Source organism: Benincasa hispida, chromosome 10, assembly GCF_009727055.1.
Source record: "Benincasa hispida cultivar B227 chromosome 10, ASM972705v1, whole genome shotgun sequence".
NCBI classification, from domain to species: Eukaryota; Viridiplantae; Streptophyta; class Magnoliopsida; order Cucurbitales; family Cucurbitaceae; genus Benincasa; species Benincasa hispida.
In genome coordinates this window covers 55629939-55650330 of record NC_052358.1, presented here as the reverse complement: position 1 = coordinate 55650330, position 20392 = coordinate 55629939, and the positions used below count along the sequence as shown (strand labels likewise).

General features: G+C 36.9%; 1 protein-coding gene and 1 long non-coding RNA gene across 2 annotated transcripts; both read right to left on the bottom strand.

Moving 5' to 3' along the window:
• Positions 1 to 230: 230 nt before the first annotated feature.
• Positions 231 to 11117, bottom strand: LOC120089498 (probable calcium-binding protein CML20). Its single transcript, XM_039046987.1, has 7 exons — positions 10957 to 11117; positions 10517 to 10634; positions 10386 to 10422; positions 10272 to 10299; positions 9105 to 9257; positions 8693 to 8795; positions 231 to 555 (listed from the first exon to the last, which is right to left on the bottom strand). The coding sequence occupies exons 1-7, from the start codon at positions 10957 to 10959 to the stop codon at positions 491 to 493; spliced, it is 507 nt and encodes a 168-aa protein (XP_038902915.1). The 5' UTR covers positions 10960 to 11117; the 3' UTR covers positions 231 to 490.
• A 1701-nt stretch (positions 11118 to 12818) lies between these two features.
• On the bottom strand, positions 12819 to 14492 carry LOC120089341. The gene is made up of 3 exons (XR_005485152.1): positions 14123 to 14492; positions 13958 to 14030; positions 12819 to 13012 (listed from the first exon to the last, which is right to left on the bottom strand). It is a non-coding gene; the product is annotated as an uncharacterized LOC120089341 (long non-coding RNA).
• Between the last annotated feature and the right edge of the window lie 5900 nt (positions 14493 to 20392).

Here is a 20392-nt window from a genome sequence, read left to right as displayed (position 1 = left end):
TTTTAGTTTTTCGTTTTTAATTTTTGAAAAGTAAGTCTCCAAACATTACTTCTACTTATTTGGTTTTTTATTTTTTGTCTAAATTTTAGGAGTGTTTTCAAAATCAAAACAAAGTTTCTGAAAACAAAAGAGTAATTTTTAACAAATGGTTTTTTGAGAAAGATGCAAACAAAATTGAGAGAAAACAAACACTCTCTTCCAGTGCTTCTCAAAATGGATTTTGTACAATATTTACCAGCTCCCTCTTTACTTCAATGGCTTTCTCAATAAATTGGTGCACTAAGTCAGTCACAAGCATTTCACATAATTCAAAATAGTAATAACAAAATATATTCAATTTAACTCTGAAATTTAAATAATGTCATCTTACATACAGAAACAAGTTACACTAAGCAAACATCCTAAACATAAGTCTTTGGGCATCTCTTATTTTCACAACTGTACTTACCATAGGTACCTTGCATAGATGATACACATTCTTCTTTGACCTCTAGAATCCATATGTTGTCCTCCTCATCATTCTAAAGAACTCATCAATGTTCACTTCACCGTCATCTGAAAACATAAATCGAAGTTAACTGCTTTTCTTCCATATATAACCAGCTACATATTTACAAATGTCGAATGAAAGACAAACAAGCCAGACTCCAACGAGAACAGACCAGGGGAATACTGATACCTTGTTCAATATATAGAAAAACCACAAAGAGAATCCTCATAACAGGATTCAATCTTCAAATGAGAGACAACCAATGAAATAACATAATCCGGCTCATTCGAGAGGTTTCGGTGCCTCTCCCAAAAGTCTCAAGGACTAATTCCACCACCCAAAATGATCACATTGATCTCCTTTCCCCCAAAACCCTCCATAAACCCTTATGGGATCACCAAATCTTACCCTACCCACTTTCAGGCATTCCACTATCTGCCTTCAGCGAATTCCCTTTCCTGCCCCTCCTTTCATGTGTGTGAAGAATAGGAGGTCTCACATATGTCCGAGCTGAAGATTAACGGGAGTAAATGTAAGGTTATGGGGCTCAATTCTAATGACAAGCTTAGGAGGTGGGCAGATATGGTGGGATATGAAGTTGGTTTCTTTACCTCTTGTTACTGAGGATCCTTCTTGCAAGTATCATCTAAGGCCCCCAATGGTTCCCCCAATAGTGCACACATATGTTAGAAGGGGTAGAACAGGAATCGTCCCTTGTACATTTTGACTGGGCTTTTGTTGGGCTTTTGTTACAGTTGGCCTTTTTAGTATTTAAATTAGTGTTTTAGCTGTTTGGGATTATGCTTTGTTTTGCATTCTGTCCCTGTGGTTAGCTTACCACATAGTGGAGATTACCATCGTCTCAAATAGATGGTTGTTCTTGGCTTCTCTTTGTAATTTTGTGTTTCCTATTGATATCATCAAGTGGAACCTTTACATATCACAAAGCCAGTTTTTTTTGGAATCTTATGGCGGACACCTCTTTGAAAAAAGGCCTCTTCTCCAGAGCTGGAAGAGTTATTTGATTTGTCTTGTTTTGAGTGGTATCCTATTTATTACTTCTCCCTTTTCAGAGCTCTTAGTGATGTTTGTAAGAATATTGAGAAGATGCATAATTTCCTTCGGGAAGGGGTGGAAGAAGGAAAATGGTTGCACTGGGTCATATAGGATGTCATTGAGAGGTCGGTTTCCTTCGGAGGTTAAAAATTGGAAATTTAGGATTCATAACAAAGTGCCAAATGGCTTTGGTGTTTCAACCTTAGCCCAATTCTTTTGGCACAGGATTCTTGCTATTAAGTTTGTTCCTCGTCCTTTTGAATGGTTGTTGGGTGGGGTTAAAAGGCACTTTACTGAAACTTGTAGAAATATTTCTAAGGAGCTCCTTCTTTCTCTCATTTGGTCTGTTGTATGGTGGGGGAGGGGAATGCTACGTACTTTTGGGAAGATTAGTGTGTGGTGGTGATAGGTATCGATATTCCAAAAGAAAATCAAATCATGATAGACAGACTCGGAAATTGATCACAGGTGATCAATCCAGACTAACTTTTCACTCTCGACAAGTTTCCCTCACTCTATTTTTCCTCCCCCCTTCCTAAACTACTTCCCAACAGCTTATATATCTCCCCCTCTCCTCTCATTCCCATGGTCTCCGCTCACCCTTACCTCCCTATTACACAACATTTCCCATCCTATCCCTAGTCCCCTTATTCCTCCGTTGATATTGATACACAATCGATGGCCTAACATTACTTCCCCCCTCCAAAACCACCTTGTCCTCAAGGTGAAACGCAGGAAAGTGTTGCTGAAAATCTGCAATCAACTCCCAAGTTGCATCATGCTCTAGCAATCCCTTCCACCCAATGAGAACCTCCCAAGCACTTGTAGCTGGATTCTTACGATATCTCAACACCTCCTGTGGCTCAGTCTCCCACTCAACCTTCTTAAAAAATTGGGCAATACTGGTTGCACAACCTTCTAAGGTCCCAAAGCTTTTTCTAACTGTGCGCATGAAACACTGGATGAATGGCAGATCCCTCCGGCAACTCCAAATGATACGTTAACCATCCCACTCGTGCTGCCACTCGATAAGGACCAAAATATTTTGGAGATAACTTCTCATTTCTCCTGGCCATTACGGACGTCTATAAGGTCATAGTTTAAAATAAACAAAATCACCTACCTCAAATTCAACCTCTCCTTTTCCAGTCAGCATACTTCTTCATTCTCTGCTGTGCAACATGCAAATGTTCCTTCAACATGTTCAAAGTCACATCCCTTCACATAATTGTTGATCCAAACTCGAAGTAGAAGTAGCTTGTTCTCCATAAGCAATCAGTTGTTGAGGTAATCGACCGTAAACAGCTTGGAAAGGAGTAACCCTCAGTGAACTATGGTACGTTGTATTATACCGATACTCAGCCCAATGAAGCCACTTATACGACTATGTAGGTCGTTCTCCACAAAAACATCACAAGTATGGCTCAACACTCTTGTTCACAACTTCCATCTGTCCATCGGACTGAGGATGATAGGTTGTACTCCTATTTAATTGAGTCCCTGCCAAACAAAACAGATCTTGCCAAAAATACTCAAAAATACCTTATCCCTATCAGAGACTATCGACTTGGGAAAGCCATGAAGTCGCACCACTTCTCTCGCAAACTCTTCAGCCACTATCTTCACCGTAAATGAATGTTTAAGGGCCAGAAAATGACTATTTCGACAATCTATCCACCACCACAAAAATGACATCATATCCTTGTGATTTGGGCAAGCCTCCAATAAAATCCATCAAAATGTCTTCCCATATGGTATCAAGAATTCCCCAAGGCAACAGCAAACCAGCAGGTGATAATGCCAAGGTTTTATTCCGTTGACAAACTGCACACTCCTCCACGTACTTCTTCACGTCTTTCTTCATTCCTTGAATACAACTCATCAACCAACCTCTTATACGTATGTAAAAACCCCGAATGTCCCCCAAATACTGAGTCATGGTAAGTATGCAAAATCGTGGGCAATAGCACAGACTTCTTCGAAAGAACCAACCGATTCTTGTACTTCAAAAATCCCCTAACTCGGAGAAATACGGCACACTCTCCTCATCATTCATTAATTTTTGTATCACTTCCTTTAACTTCGAATCTCATTGAACTTATTCCTTAATAACATCCGCGTCTAACAACGTAGGCACTATTAGAGCAGCCAGCTCAAGTCCTTTGGGTCTCCTTGACAAAGCATCAACAACCTTATTCTCCACTCCCGGTCGATAAACAACCTCAAAGTCATAACCAAGCAATTTGGAGATCCATCTTTGATGTTGGGGTTGTATTATTCTCTGCTCCAACAAGAACATGAGAGTCTTCTGATCCGTCTTGACTACAAACTTCTGCTCAAGCAAATAAGGCCTCCAATCTGATAATGTATGACTAAAATAACCACAACCATCATCTCCTTCTCATACACAGGCTTACCACGATCTCTATCTGATAATGTATGACTAAAATAAGGGAAAATTTGTACAGATGGGTCAAATTCCGAGGCCCACTCAAAATTTGGCACATCTTTCAAAAACATTCGAATTTTGGCCTTCTAATAACGTCAGCTGTGTGAGAAATGTTCGTTTAATCCCCAAAACGCTTGATATCGCGCACGTATTGCAAATTCTCGCTCGTTCATCTCGTTTTGGACTCATTCCTCTCATACTTCATCGGACTGAAATCGAACGTTTTAAATTTTAAATTTCAATCCGACTTCCTCATATCCTCCTGCTTCATCTTCTTTCCTCTTCCTTAATACAACATTCTTCTCTCACTTAGTACCATCGAAACCGAACGCCACAGCTTGCATGCAATTCGACTTCTATACCGTCAAACGCCAAGAAATTGTCAATTGTCTTCTTCCATCGGTGAACTGTCTCATTTACTCCTTTCTACACCTCCAAAAGTTAAGATAACACTGGTACAAATTGTGGTTTACGTTTTCCATCTCTCGCATTTGATTCGATTTTTGTACAAATTTCTGTAACGAGAGAAAGAACAAGAAAAAAACGAGAGAAAGAACGAGAGGAGGAACGAGAAAAAGCACCAAAAAAAGAACGAGAGGAAAGCACCAGAAAAATAATGAGAGGAACAAGAAGAAGAACGAGAGGAAGAAACAAGAGGAACGAGAGGAAAGAGCGAGATCTTGAAATGAGATTTTTCCAGAATGCTCGATAATGTGATTTTTGTTCCTTTTTTCTTCTCTAATTCTTTTTTTCTTTTACCTGCAGTTGTAATGGCTAATTTGAAGATTGCTATAAAGGATCATTTTCCTGGACAGATTACAAGCCTTTCATCTCACATTGGGATCGCAAATAAGATAATCAAAGGGAAACTTATGGAGAGGCAGCTTCAAATGTTTAGGAGGACTGTGTTTGGAAATTCGTGGATATGGACATAGTTATTGAGGGAAGTGGAAAGTAGTAAGCCCAATTCCATGACCTTTGACTTGGATGGGACGATTGTTGAATTTTCGAAGGAGGATTTCCTATTGGTGATAGGATTGTGGCGGTCACCTACTAAACTGGTTCGTAGTGTTGAAGTGACAGAATCACTATGATTGAAGTATTTCAAGAATTTAATGGCGATGGAAGTGCATCCCACCAAGTTTGAAGAATATTATAAGGCGTTAGAGTTCGAAAATGACTTGGACACAGTGAAAGTCTTGTGTATTATTATGAGTTGGGGTTGATAGGAAAAAACAAGACAAAAAGTAGCATTGATAAATTGTTATTGGATGACGTGGAGGACCTCGAATACTTCAACAACTTAAATTGGGGACATATTTTATGGGAGAGAACCTTCAATGGTCTGACGAAAGTGCTAAAAGACAAGGTCACCTCGTACAAGGAGAAGGTAAAAACAAATAAAAGTTACGTGTTGAAGTACAATCTACCTGGATTTCCTCACGCATTCCAGATATCAATTCTTACATTTTCTTTATCATAAAATGTCTAATGAATTCTCATTATTTTCTTATAAATAAAATGGCTCTATAGGTTTGGGCATATGAGATTATATTCAATATTGTTGGGAGAGCTACAATTCGACTTAACGATCATGTCGTGACTCGATTTTTAAGGTGGTCATGCTCTCATTTATTGCCAACAAACTATTGCAGAAAGATGTTTTCAACTCCCCTCCAATGAGTAACAAGCACCACCTCACATTGTTTTTATGTTTGTCATGTAGTTGGTGATCACCCCGTTAACGATGTCTGATGCGGAGAGGCAATTTAGGGACACTCGAGTTGGAAAACGCCCAGTGTATTTGGAGCCTCAGGAGGAGGATCTGATGTTGTCAGTGTTAAAAAGCTCAAAAGAAGAACCGGCCGACATTGACTAGGAGGAGGTATCCGGCAAACATAAACCTCATGAGGACCATATGCCTTTCCAATTCAAGCATGAGTCTTGCCACGAAGAGGAATTCAAGTTACATGAGTTGATCGCCTTGTACCAGAGCCTAATGTCAACTCAAACAGGACAAGCATTCGGAGTAAAGACTACTTGCAAATCTTAGATGAGCGGGTCTCGAGAGTGGAGACTATACTGGGGGACGTGAAGTCTGATTTGGTGGAGGTGAAGTCTGATTTGGGGGAGGTGAAGGTACAACTATAGGCAATCACTAAGATATTGTAAACATTATGTCAGTTATGTATATTTCACAATTTGTGGATGAGTCGGTGTGTTTCGTGCGTAACGTACTAATGATATGGTGTAATTGTGTAGAACGAGGAGGACGAGCCACGTGACCATGATGGTGAGGACGATCCACATGACCATGATAGTGTGGACGAACAATATGTTGACAGGAATCCTATCAATCCTATCGCCGATCCCACCCTCTCGAGCACCACTCCTATCGATCGTATCTCCGATCCCACCCTCTCGAGCACCACTCCATTCGACCCCATCACCGATCCCACCCTCTCCAGCACCACTCCCATCGACCCTATCCCCAAGCATACCTCTGAGCCAATCACCACCACTGCCATCGTGCCTATAACCACCACGACTCTCACCCTGACCATCACCACTCCCATATGACCCTATCGTTGATGCCATCCTCCTCACCACCACTACCATTGTGCCTGTAACCACCACGGCGCTCACCCTCGTTGAGTCGATTACCACTGACGCCACACTCACCACCACTACTGCCATCGAGCCATTAATGCCTGATCCATCCTCTACCAATGATGATATCCAGCTATGCCCGATCCCACTTCCAAAAAAGAAGTTGAAGATTAAGCTGGAGAAAAAAACCTGAGAAGGTCACTGAGGTTCCAAGACGTAGAGGTAGAAAGAAGAAAGAAGAAGGAAGTAAGTCGTTCAATACTCTTCACCAACGAATTCATTGCTTCCTCGATTTTTGGCAATTTCTGAATCTCAACTCATATTCCATTATTGTCTGCTACGCTCACCTCAATTCTCTCTTCAAGACATCTTTGAGCCATTTTCGATAGCTTCCCCAGGGCAAAGAGCTCTTATACCAAAATGATAGGTATCAAATTCTTTTATTCCAAAAGAAAATCAAATCAAGATAGACAAACTCGGGAATTGATCACAGGCGATCAATCTAGACCAACTTCTCACTCCCGAGAAGTTTCCCTCACTCTATTTTTCCTCCCCCCTTCCTAAACTACCCACAGCTTATATATCTCCCTCTCCTCTCATTCCCGTGGTCCCCACTCACCCTTACCTCCCTATTACATAACATTTCCCATCCTACCCCTAGTCCCCTTATTCCTCCGTTGATATTGATACACAATCGGAGGCCTAACAGGGGGATAGACCCATTTGCTTTGTCTTCCCTCGTCTCTTACATCTATCTTCCTTTAAAACTGTGTGGTGTCTATTTGGTTGGGGAGCTTTTTGTTCTTTTCATTTAGGTTTCATTGCTCTTTGTCTGATAGGAAAACAACGGAGGTTGTCACTCTATTTTCCATGTTTAGGTGTTTGTTTTTAATGTGGGAGAAGAAGGGACATTCATGCGTGGAGTCCCAACCTTTTGGAAAGATTCTCATGCAATTCCTTTTTCTAGAGTTTGATAGGCCCTTCTCCCTTACTTTAGTTATTTTTCTCTACTCTTTGGAGGATTAAGATTCCAAGGAAAGGAAAATTCTTCATTTGGCAAGTTTTACATGGAAGAGTTAACACTATGGATTGACTTGTGAGAAAGATGCGTTTGTTAGTTGGTCTGTTTTATTGTATCTTTGTGAGAAGGTAGAAAAGACTTGAATCACGTTCTTTGGAGATGTATTTGTGATATACGCATGGAATCATTACTTTCAGGCACTTGGCTTCTTGCTTACTCGGCACAGGGATACTTATGATATGGTCAGGAGTTCCTCCTCCATCCTTGTATTTTATAGATTGTTGGGGTGTGCACTATATTGTGAGATCTTTGGGATGAGCAAAATAACCGAGTGTTCAGAATATTGTTGTCATCTAAATACACGCGTTAACACACAAACATACAAGTATGTTATCAAACCTATCCCCATACTATCTATCCCTCTCCAAGATATCTTCAAAGGCAGCATTGCTTATTGAAATACCGTACCAAAATTTCCCTTGGAAAGGAAGCTCAACTAACTCTGGAACTCATCTTGTTAAATAGGAAAAAGTTACAAGATCCACCTCTCACGGAGGTATTGACTTACAAGCTTTAACAGAAAAGACTAGAGTTCCCTTAGTTATGTGGGTTTGAAGATATAGTATCATGAAGAAAATGCTTATGGCAAGAATTGATTGAGGCTAAAGATGGCATATCCCCAATAACAACGTAAAACTCTTGTTTTCTCCCATCACCCTCCCCAACAGTACACAGGGTTGTCCCACGAGCATAATGGGAGGCGTGCGGACCCATCATTCAATTATCAAAGATCAGAAATTAAAAAAAGAAATGGAAATGGGAGATGTTTTCTAGGGTACAGCACTAAATACTGAAATGCAGGTTAAATAAAAGGATTGACAGTACATAAATAAATAAAGACAAAAGTATGGATCTAACGACCAATTCATCAAATTAAACATCACAATGCAGATATATACCACCAAGAAAAAAAATGTGTTTTGAGGCAGACAAAAAAAGGGAAAAAACAATGAAAGCAACCCCACAAAAGAAAACCTGCTTCAAAAATAGAGTAAAGGTGACTCACGATCTCGGTCTGCCTCATCAATCATCTCTTGGATGTCTTTGTCAGTGAAGACCTCACCCAGCTCCTTTGCTATGCGCTTGATGTCATTGCCAGATATCTTCCCCTAAATTCAGGAAAAAGAATATGAAAATGTAACCCCAAATCAATTATAATGACGAAATCTTTGAATTACTACAAACAAGAAACGTAAAATGTTCAGTAAATTAGCTTCTTCAAAGTTCTGTAAGAAAACTTTAAATGTGAAATTGAATTTTGATAAACTCCATAAATATATTCCGGTACAACTATTTTAGTTCTCAGTAACAGCATTTACATTAAAACAAAAAAATAAATAAATTTCTCGGTCAGATCTTTTAGAAAACACAGCCATCTGGATCCCCATCATCTAAAAGATTAAAGATCAAGACCTCACATTGTTATCATGATCAATAATACGAAATGCTTTCAGAAGCTCCTCCTTAGTATCTCTCTCTCCAATTTTTGCTGTCATCATGTATTCAAATTCATCATAATCAATGGCACCACTTCCATCTTTGTCCACATCTGCAATCATTTGTCTGATTTGCTGGAATGGGCAACAAGAGATCAATCTAATGTCAATCAGCAATATAATTATCACATGGGAAAATCTTAAAGCCAGATCCAAAACTGTATCTTCCAACTACGGGTATTATGTGAAGGATACCTAAACTAAAAAGCAAACAGAACTCTGAAAAAGCATGAAAGGAAACCTTAAAACTCGCTACAATCACTCAGTCCAACAAAATATTTTTCTAATAACAGCCTTCTCCATAAAAGAAAATCTGCTCTTTGAAGGTGCAAAGAAGAAAATAAGAAAGTCAAGGCTCTAGCTCCACAATAAACAAGCAATTCACTCTGAAAGAGATAGAGCAATAGTGTTTTAAAAAGCCCGCCCGGACGCACGCCTAGGCTCAAGGCGTTGGTTAGAAGCCTCGCTTTGAAAAGGTGAGGCTCAAACAATAAAGGTGTGCCTCAGGCACACCTTTTGTGAAGCTCTAAGGCCCAAAGCTCTGCACCTTGGGACTTTTCATTATTTTTATAAAATAATAATAATTAGGATTTTTTTCCTTTATTAACTAAAAAAAATCAAATTTACTAAGCCTAAATGCAAAATTTCTTGTGTCTACAGGTGTTTTTTTCATATTTCTACCTCACTGTGTTTTCTCTTCTTAATGTAGTACTTTTATATATAGTGCGCCTAAAAAAAGAAAAGAAAAAAAAAACACTCTTTTTTGCGCCTTGAGATAAGCCCCAAAAGACTATTGCACCTTGAGCTTCAAAGAAAACACTTAATAGCACTACCCTTCTACTATTAGCATTCTCAGTAATGGGGGAATTAGCTACGTTGATCACATTGTAACAATAAAAAAAGATTCGTCTAAAACGCTAAGGAACAACATGGACGCAGACGCCACAAGATGAATAAACTAATATGTTTTCTAACAAACTTATCTAATGGTATTTATGCATGCTAGAATCTCACATGATTGTCCATCGAAAATGCATAAATGCCAAAGTAAACTTCGCAAATTTAATCAGTCTAGGAGAATAGAGTTACCTCGTCGGTCATCTCAAAACCAAGAGCCCTGCCACAAAATAAATCAGTTGTATAAGTTTAAATTTACAATCTTTTAGCTGTGCGTTTTCATGATGCATTGTGAAATATTCATACCTCATTGCAACATTAAGCTCTTTGGCATCAATAGTCCCTAACCAAAAGTTATACAGACAAACAACTGAGTACCCTATTCATGCACATAAAAAAACCAGTAACAAGCATAAAACAATAAATAATCTGCGCACCAGAGCCATCAGTGTCAAATAATTCAAAAGCCTCCTTAATCTCCTGCTTCTTTTGGGGAGTTAACCCATGACGTCCTTTAGGCTTTTCCTTCCTAGAAACACCTCTGTATAAGCTTGCCTACAAAGACGATTGCAAATTCCAACCAAAAGGAAAACAAGCCATAATAATCAAAACCCAATTTTCACCTGAAAACAAAGGAATTGGCAAAAGACAGTCCAATTTCTAGCTATTTATTGCATATTCTCATTTCGTACAAAAATCAAAGGCTTCTACCCAAGTTCTAAATATAAAAAAACTCATACAATTGACCCAACCTAGCAGAAAGTGCAACAAGACTATAATAGCCAAACATGATTGCAAAGATCGAATCAAATGCAAGATTAAGACAAAGATCGAACAACAAATTGAACATTTCTTCAAAATGAAAACATCAACGCACCATGGTAAACGATGCCGCAGCACGATAAAGAAATCCAGAGAGTTCGAACGTCTAACACAAATGTCGAACGCTTTGAATATTAGACAACCTGCCCCCATCCAAAACGTCTAACTTAATCGGGTAGTGTTCGCATTGGACCGGCTTCTTTCCTCTTTCTTCATTTTTTTTCCCTTTTTTTTATTTATGTTTTTTTATTTTTTTATTTTTGTTTCTAAATTACTTTGTTTTCAGAAAATGAAAATCCACTTCTACCCATACCATAGTCTACGTCTAAGGAATTATATCAAACTTTTATCTTAAACTTTCTTATTTATGATATTGCAATTTTTTTTTTAGGGCAAGTTTACTATTTACCTACTTGTAAATGTAATAAATGAAACGTTTTTAAGAAAGTGTGATTCATCTATGTCTACATAAACATGTAATTGGAATGAGAGGTGGAATCACATCTTAGTTTACAACCAATCTCATAATCAAATTGCTTCCACCTAATGTATAAATTTGATTATAATTCATAAATTGTGTGAGATCCATATTATTTTTAAAAAAAAATTGCCCTTCCTCGTCCACGATACCTCTAATATCTTCATAAGAGTTATCTTAGTCTCGATAAATTGTGTTTATTCAAGTTGTTTTATGTGCTTAAATGGTTTGTTTGCAAGAATTTGAGCATAAAGAGTATTTCTAAGCTTTTATGGGAAATCGAGGGCAAAATGGACCTTTTCGAAGCAAATTGAAGAAAACTATGAAACTGCCCTTGTCCAAAGCGTTGCAATGCTTCAAAGCTCTAAAAGACAGAAAGCAAGCAATGTGCTACGCTCTCAAGGAAAACCTTACAAGTTTTATGACGTTGTTTAGAGCTTTATTACACTCTCACTGCTATTATAAATATGTTTTTCTCATCACCTGTTATGTCAAATATGTGGAAATTTTAGGGAATTTTAGTTTCAATTTTGGGCAAAACCCTTGAGTTTTACCTCTTCAAGTTTTGGAATTGACATTTTGGCAACGAAGATCAAGATTTCAATGTTCCGTTAAACTCGAAATACTTATCAAGAGGTTAGTTAGGCTTATACTAAATGGGTTTTGTGAGTTTTTCATTGAAGGCCTGCTAATTTCTTAGTTTTATTTTTTTTCTACCCCTTATTTGGATTCATGTGCAATGTATGTTAGGTTAATGTGACATATGACTCGTATGTAGCGTAGTTTGCTCATGTATGCTATGTATTCTTTGGTTATCTAGAACTGTGACGAATACATGCTTAATTTGAGTAGCGAATAAATTTTAATTGTGTTTGTATTGATTCATACCATCTTCCTATGTTTATCACATTGGGTAATCGACCTTGAGAATAGAAGAATACTAAGTTGAATCTACCAATGTGATTGCACATCTTAATTGATCCATAAGCAAAATGTGGCTAATTGAAAAGTATGGGACACTATCGTGCACAACTTGTTGGTTAGTTAGAATTAATCAAGCTGTTTATGTTTAGTTAATTTAACTAGGGGATTCCAATTAGCTTGGAACACTATCATGCCCAACTAATTGAATCGGGCTTTAAACTAAAAAGTCATAATTATTGATTAATTGATTTGAAATCCGTTAAGAAACCTAACCTTCCCCATATTAGTCGGATAGGATCTTTACTTTATCTCTCTTTACTCTCTTATCAATCTTACTTTTCCATTTTACGTAACGACTCAACTCTCTAGGACTTTAAGTTAGACTATTATTATATGCATTCAGAAATTTAAAAATGACACCTTTCATGTACTGATTAAAATCAAATCAATGTTATAAAATAAATAACTTTTGTTAAAACTAAATATCTAAAAATCGTTAATCAGAGTACCTTAATTTAAAAAAAAAAACATTACCAAAATTTTTGTCTAAACCAACAAACATAGCAAGCATTGAAAGTTTTCTAAATTCAATTACAAAACTAATATTTTAGAATGTGAAAACATGAGATCATAAGCGGAAGCTTCTGTCTAATCCCAGTGGTCTAATCACAGATTCCTCCTATCATTCGCAGTGTATCTTTTCCCTTACCTGAAAAATATGGAATAATAAAGAATGAGTATAAATTTTCTGTAAATAACCCCACTACATGGGTCAGGCTATGCACTTATATCCAATAAATGTAATATCGTACATACAGTTAACTAAATCTTGGATGGTCATCTAGTAAACGATTTAACTCAAACTAACACGCATCTAGTGGCCTAAAGGCTCATAAACATAGTAGGGCTCTCGTCGGCACCCGGTAACATAGTAGGAAACTCGTCAATTTTCGATAACATAGTAGGAAACCCGTAGGCTTCCAATAACATAGTAGGAAACTCGTAGGCTTCTGGTAATATAGTAGGAAACCCGTAGGCTTCCGGTGACATAATAGAGAACTCATTGGTTTCCGGTAACATAGTAGTGTTAGGAGAGTAAATCGTCACTCTTATCTATAGCCATATCATGCTTTCAGTAAATTTTACAACATAAATCGTAGTACTGCCTCATGGGCCCACATATAATCATATCAATATCATACTAAAATCATAATCATATTAGTCACATACTTTAATCAACATGCTCATAGTTCTAGCCATATCATGCTTCTCAATTCATCCAGTCAAATCTACTAAATCATAATGTCTAAATCGTCTGGTTCAAAGACAGTTCTAGTAGTAAGATTACTTACCTTTCAATTTAAGCCCAAATATCTATCCAAGCAAAACCAAATCCTCTCTTGCTAAGGAACTACTTGATACAAGTTCTAAAACATCACTTATAATTTAGTTTTAATCTTTAAAGCAACCTCAAATCACAAACTTAACTTGAATGCTTCCAAGAAAAACTTGCCCAAAGTCTTTGCTTACCCAAAACTATTTCAAGCTTCGAATATGAAATCAATCTAAGTAAAACCATAATTAAAAGTATAAAAATCTAAACTTCCAACGACTAAAATTAATCCACAAAAGGAGTTATCAAACATGAACTTACCAAACTTCACCAAAATTGAACCTTTAACACCTATTGGACAACACCTCAAATCCTTTCAGCTCTTCAATCCAACCTTCAAATATCCAAATCAAAAGATTTAGGCCAAAAACTTGTTGAGTAATTAAGATAAACCATGAAATCTACTGAAATTAGCCAAATCCTTACCCAAACAAAACTTCGGCGACAAAACGGGTGTTGAATGGCATTACCAACCAGATCTGAAAATGAGATCTATGAAAGAGAGGCCACTGTGAGCGAAGGACGAAGATCTAGAGGAGAAAAAGAGTTGGCAGCGCATCCTACCAATGATGGAGCAATGAGATGAGTTAACAGCGCAGCAGACATCTCACGTCGACCGAAGATGGTGGCTTATAGACAACTGCACACGGCTACACCCCCACCGAAGCACGAACGTGGATGTCTTAAGCGATCGACGATGCAATCTACCAATGGTGAAGTGATATATGCCATAAAATACATATTTTTAAGTTTTATTTGTGCACTTTTTCGCATTAAAATTTACTCTTGCATGGGTGTTTCCCCTGAATTTAGTCTTATTTTGTTAAAATGACTTTATAGGGTTTGATTGAGCATAAATGATATATTTGCTTATTTAAAATTATTCTTGAAAATTTTTATAGGAAATTTAGGCTAGACTAGTGATTTTTACAAAAGCACTACGGCCAAATCATTGAGCCCTAATTTTCCAGAATTCGACCCTATCAAGGGAGTTGCAATTTTCACATTCAAAGTTATTATTCCACGCCTAAAGTGATGGAAAAACGGTCAGCCATGATTTTAGGACATCTATCAACCAATTTCGGCCTATAAGGATGTGAGGCCTCTCATTTCATCATTCAACTCCCTACCTCTGAAGTCACCACTTTCTTCCCAGCATTTCTGTCAATTCTAGCAGTCTTTTTGGACATATTCTCAACTTCTTAAGTTAGTGATCTTAAGAACAAAAGTTACTCTAAGGTGTAACGACTCTAGGTCCTTCCTCTTGTTAAAATTGTGGTGAGTCACGATTCCACCTTGGAAAAGGGGAATCAACTTAGGAAAAGATTAAGAAGTTAAAGGCTTATTTGTAGACTCCACCCTTTTTGAATTGTTTTTCCTTTTCTAGTGTTTCCATTTCATTCGCTCATTGTAGTTACTTTATTTACCAAATTGAACATCATCTTGTAGCTATGGTTTATGGTTTAATAAAGATTATTATTTTGTCACATACCATGAGCTAAATTCTTCTAGGGGTTCAATAATGTGGATGCCCAAGGGTTTTTATGACTTAAGCAATGTTGTACTCATATCAATTTGAATTATACATTCTCTTTGTTGAAATTAGAGTTAGAATTGGTAAATTAAACTGGCCACTTAATTTAACAATCTAGTGGAGTTTTAGTACTGAAGTTTTAACAATCTAGACGGATCTCACAATGGGATATGGGATCAATAGCCAAGGAATAGGAGCGTCATGTTGCCTTAAGAATAAGGGACACCATAGGGTAAAGAAATTGGACTTTAATTAATCTAGGATTCAGATAACTATGGAAACATTCGGTAGTAGGTGGTTAGATCTCCTAAAGGAACTGGACACGAGACCGAATAGGTGTAAATTTCTGTCCATGCATACTTCATTGTCTTGGTGTGATGCGGCTACATCACATTTAACATAAAACTTGAAAGGCTCAAACATTGTTTATCCCAATTCGGTTACTACTATTTATCACTATTTTTAAGATTCCTTCATTAATTTCAATCTAATTTACTACTTGGTTAGCTCGATTACGTTGATCATAATCACAAATAACTAAAAAAGCAACCCAGTCTTGCAGGATTCGACTCTTGGAATACTTCAAGATTTATTACTTCATCGACAGTGTATACTTGCACTTATACTATATTTATTCTTATTTTATCATGCATACACATTTGGTCGATCAAGCTTTTGGCACCGTCACTAGGACTAGTGGACTTTTTTTGGACTATGACTGATCAATGTGATCACATTGACTCTGTTTTAAAAAAATCTAACTCCTTTGTATTGGATTTTTTTTTTTTTTTTTGGAATGAGGAGTCGATTCATAAGAAGAAGGTCTTGCCTCTTTCAACCAGATTCTGAAATAGAAAGAACCTTTCACCGGTGAAGACATGAACAGATGCGAAAGCGTCGGGAGTAGAAGGAGTTTAGCGCACAGGAGAGTCTTGCTAAAGTCGCATTTGTGCGACAAATTCAAATGGACCCACCTCTTGGAGACACTCCTCTAGACCCTCCCCTGAATAGGGGACAGCAGAATGGCAACCAACAACCACCACAACAACTTGATCCCCAGAATTCTATCTTCATTGCAGAAGATAGAGACAAAGCCATCTAGGATTATATAGCCCCTACGTTCCAAACCTTAAACACTGACATTCTAGATCCACCAATTAATGTGCTCACATTTGAAGTGAAGCCTTTGATGTGGCGTATGTTAAACTCATTTGGACAATTCGTCGGGCTACCCAATGAAAATCCCCATAAACATCTAAATTTTTTTATAGGAATCTGTCGTTCTTTCAAAGTTAATAGTGTTTCTGATGATGCATTAAAACTTAAGTTATTTCCCTATTCTTTGTAAAGAGATAGAAGTGTGGCTCGACTCATTGCCTCCTAACTCTATTACCACATCGGACAATCTCATGGATAAGATTCTAGACAAATATTTCCCTCTTGACAAGAACGTTAGATATAGAAGAGAGATCATCGCATTCAGGCAATTTTCATCTGAATTTGTTGATGGAGCATGGATTAGGTTCTAGAAGTTGGTGAGAAAATGCTTGCATCACGGACTTCCTACGTGCATCATGATGAAGCAATTCTATAATGGGTTGAACCAAGCTTCAAGGATTATGGTAAATGCATCTGCAGAAGGATCCTTGTTGAAGAAGCCTATAAATGAAGCTCAATAGATATGGATATGATTGAGAACAACAACTAGAATTGGGGTGACTCAGAACACACCAGGATCACAAAAACTGTGGTTGAAATACAAGAAGTAGAAACACTCGTGTCCATGAATCAATAGTTGACAGCCATTAGAAACATGATTCAGAACCTCATGATTGAAACACAAAAAGTGGCAGTTGTCCAAGTTGAAACTCAAACTCAAACTTGTAAAATTTGTACTGCTACTCATTTGACTAGTGAATGTTTGTATAACCCTTACTCGGTGTGCTGTGTAGGTTTCTAGAAGGTGCAAGAGCATTGGGATTCCTATTCCAATACTTACAACCTTAGATGGAGATCACACCCGAATTTTGCATGGGTAAAGCCAAATAACAGTGCAAGTACATCGCAACAACAAGCAAGGGCAACCCCACCTGGATTCGCATAAGTGCCACAAAAGTAGCCTCGAACCCAACCTCTTGTGTAACTACTTGAAAGAAGTCCCACCATGGTAGAAATAATGAAGGAGTATATGGCAAGAAATGATGCGGCTCTAAGGAACTTAGAAGAGCAAGTAGGTCAGTTGGCAAAGAAGATTCAGAACGACTGCCTGAAACCTTACCCAGTATACAGAAGAAGCACCAAAGTTGAATGGAAAGAAGCAATATAAGGCTATTACACTGAGAAGCAGGCTAAAGTATGAAGGGACTAAAATGCCTTTAGATAAGATCAAAGAAGTGAGGAAGGATCAACAAATGTTAAGTCTAAGGAAGGGATGAGCTCAGTAACTGAGGATAAGAAAAAAATGGCTGAAAAAGACAAAAAGAAAAACAAAGGAGAAACGTCAATAGCTGGAAAGGCGAACGAACAGGGCTGGGTGACGACAGTGACAAGTAAAGGTTCCTTACACAGTGGTCGGTGGCAGTGCTAGGGTTGACCGAGAGAGGAAAGAAAGAAAATGACATGGGAGTGGGCCTACGCGTTAAAGTGAGAAAGAAGGTGATAATAAAAAAATCTTTTTTTCTTTTATTTTAAACTTTTAATTAAAGAACCTAATATGTGTATTGAAAGGATCGATCTCGCAGTGGAAGCATTTCGACAAGGAATGCCTTGCATCCCGCGATTCGATTTTTACAATAAACATAATCGTTATGCTAGACGGAATAGATAAACACGTAAATTAGCCTGCTTCTAAGGAAAAGTGTTAGAACAGTTCTTACCTTTATAGATTCCCTAGCGCCACAAACAAGCCTCTCCAAAGTTTCAACGAACAGGTCTCCAAATGGTCTTGATCATGAACAACTCCTTGATCGATCACGAACACTACCATGAGAGAAACCTCATTATTCTCTGGGATTCCAATAGAGGGATAGGTGGTATCCAACTATTGGGAGAGGGAGAGGAGAAAAGTGTTTTGGAGAATTTAGAGGATTTGGCCTAGAGAAAATTTTGCACAATAACACTAAGAATTTATGTATTGTCAGAGTTTCTCTGCAATGCCAAAGTGTAGAATGTGTATTCAGTGCATTCCCAAAGGGTCATGGAGAGGTCTTGATATAGGGAAGGGCCAAGGATCTTTCCCAATATATTTTCTATTTCTATAATTAATTAAATAACATTTATTTAATTAATTAGCTCATTTAATTAAATAACACTTATTTAATTAATCAACCCAATTAAATAATACTTATTTAATTTTCACAATTAAATAACAATTATTTAATTTTTAATTTGCACAATAATTAAATAAATATTTATACATTAAACCCATTTAATGTATATATTTAATTATCATATACATCCCATGTATATGTGTAAAACCTCTCTATTAATTTATTCTTTGTGAATCTAATTCACTTGAATTAATTAATTTGAATCTTACTCAAACATTACTTCTCCAAATTTAATTAAAGATCATATCCTTAATTAATTATATATTAGTCACATTAATATATAATTTCCTCAAATTAATTTGAACAATTCAAATGATCTCTTTTAAGTATCTTCTAGCGAGTTAATGAGGAGACCTGGTGGACCTGTAGATCAGAAGCTCCAACGATATGAGATTAATTGGTCAAACTCTTTAACCAGGTTAATCAATATTTGTTAACTGTGAGTGCACTCCACTAAAGATCCACAACTGCACTCTTCTCACTACAGATATATTTTTGTGTCCATAGATATAGTCCAATAACATCAAGTTAATCCTTCACGAGTGTTCTAACTACAATTGGGTCAAATTACCATTTTACTCTTGAGTTACCTCTGGCACCTTAAGTACTAGTGCTCATCTAATGAACAACCTTTTTATGATCCAACCAATAAACAGAAACATCTCTCAGGCCAATGAGAGGGTAGGACCCTTTATTCAAGTTCCGGAGACACCACTTAAGGGAACACTCATTTATTTAACTTCAAGGAGGGAAGGAATGAATTCCATCTTGTATTAATATGTTCCCAACTCACCTCTCGGTCTCGTCTCCAAAATGGTAGACTTATTGGGTTGGCGATCAGGCCACCCTCACCCATGCAAATCAAAGAACAATCCCTCGTGAACAGGAGTTCATAATATACTCAAGATTGAGACTAAGTCGCGTAGGTTAACCTATCGAAATAGGAACCAAACTAGTCAACAATGTTACATTTAATGATTACTATTTCGCAGTCTAGTCTTATGCAAACTCATTGTATAATGCGTTGGATCATTACGTTTGTATCAAATATAAAGTTGATCATATCCATAGTGTTACCAGGATAAGGTACCTAGTCTTATCTCTATACTATAGACCATTTAGGCTAAATTTTGAACATTGATCCCTGTATATCTCCACATACAGTTCAAGACTCATTAATGGTGGAGTTGACATTCAACAAATAGAAGCTATTGAGGAATTAAGCACTCTAACTACATCAATTTTAGATAATTAGCATGTATGTTCATAGTTTTCAATAATAGGGCTTCAAGTTAAATACCTTTGATGATTTCCACTTGTTCCTTGCAATCTTCACGAAATTGACCTTCAAATCTTGTAGTAGACCTCCACAAGAGTATTCTCTACTAATCTCAAGTCTTAGAAAGAGTGGTGGAACTCCAACTGAAAATGAATTTGGGATTGAATTAGAGAGAAATACTATTTTCTTCTTTAGCAGAGATTTTTTCTCTTTTTCAATTTTGCATGCCCATAATTCAAATGAATTATGAAGTATTTATACAAAATAAACATGCAAAAAGGATTAATAAATAATTTGACACTTCAAACATTACTAATTTAGTGGATTAGGTGTTCAATTTGGGAGAAATCCACTATGGATTTAAAAACCAAATTTCAATTTAATTTAATTTAATTTAATTTTCAATTAAAATTAAATTAAACATAATCTTAATTCAATTTCTTAAAAAGTTGAAATTGAATTTTAAAAAATGAAATTGATTCATTAATTTATTAAATAATTAAATTAAATAAATTTAATTAATTAAATAATAATAGTTTAATATCAAATATTAA

Excerpts from the sequence above, each read along its gene's own strand:
- LOC120089498 (XM_039046987.1), bottom strand. Across the intron at positions 10,300-10,385 it reads GAGCTTAATGTTGCAATGAG|GGCTCTTGGTTTTGAGATGA; the intron begins GTATGAATATTT and ends ATTTTGTGGCAG. Across the intron at positions 8,796-9,104 it reads TTATTGATCATGATAACAAT|GGGAAGATATCTGGCAATGA; the intron begins GTGAGGTCTTGA and ends TCCTGAATTTAG.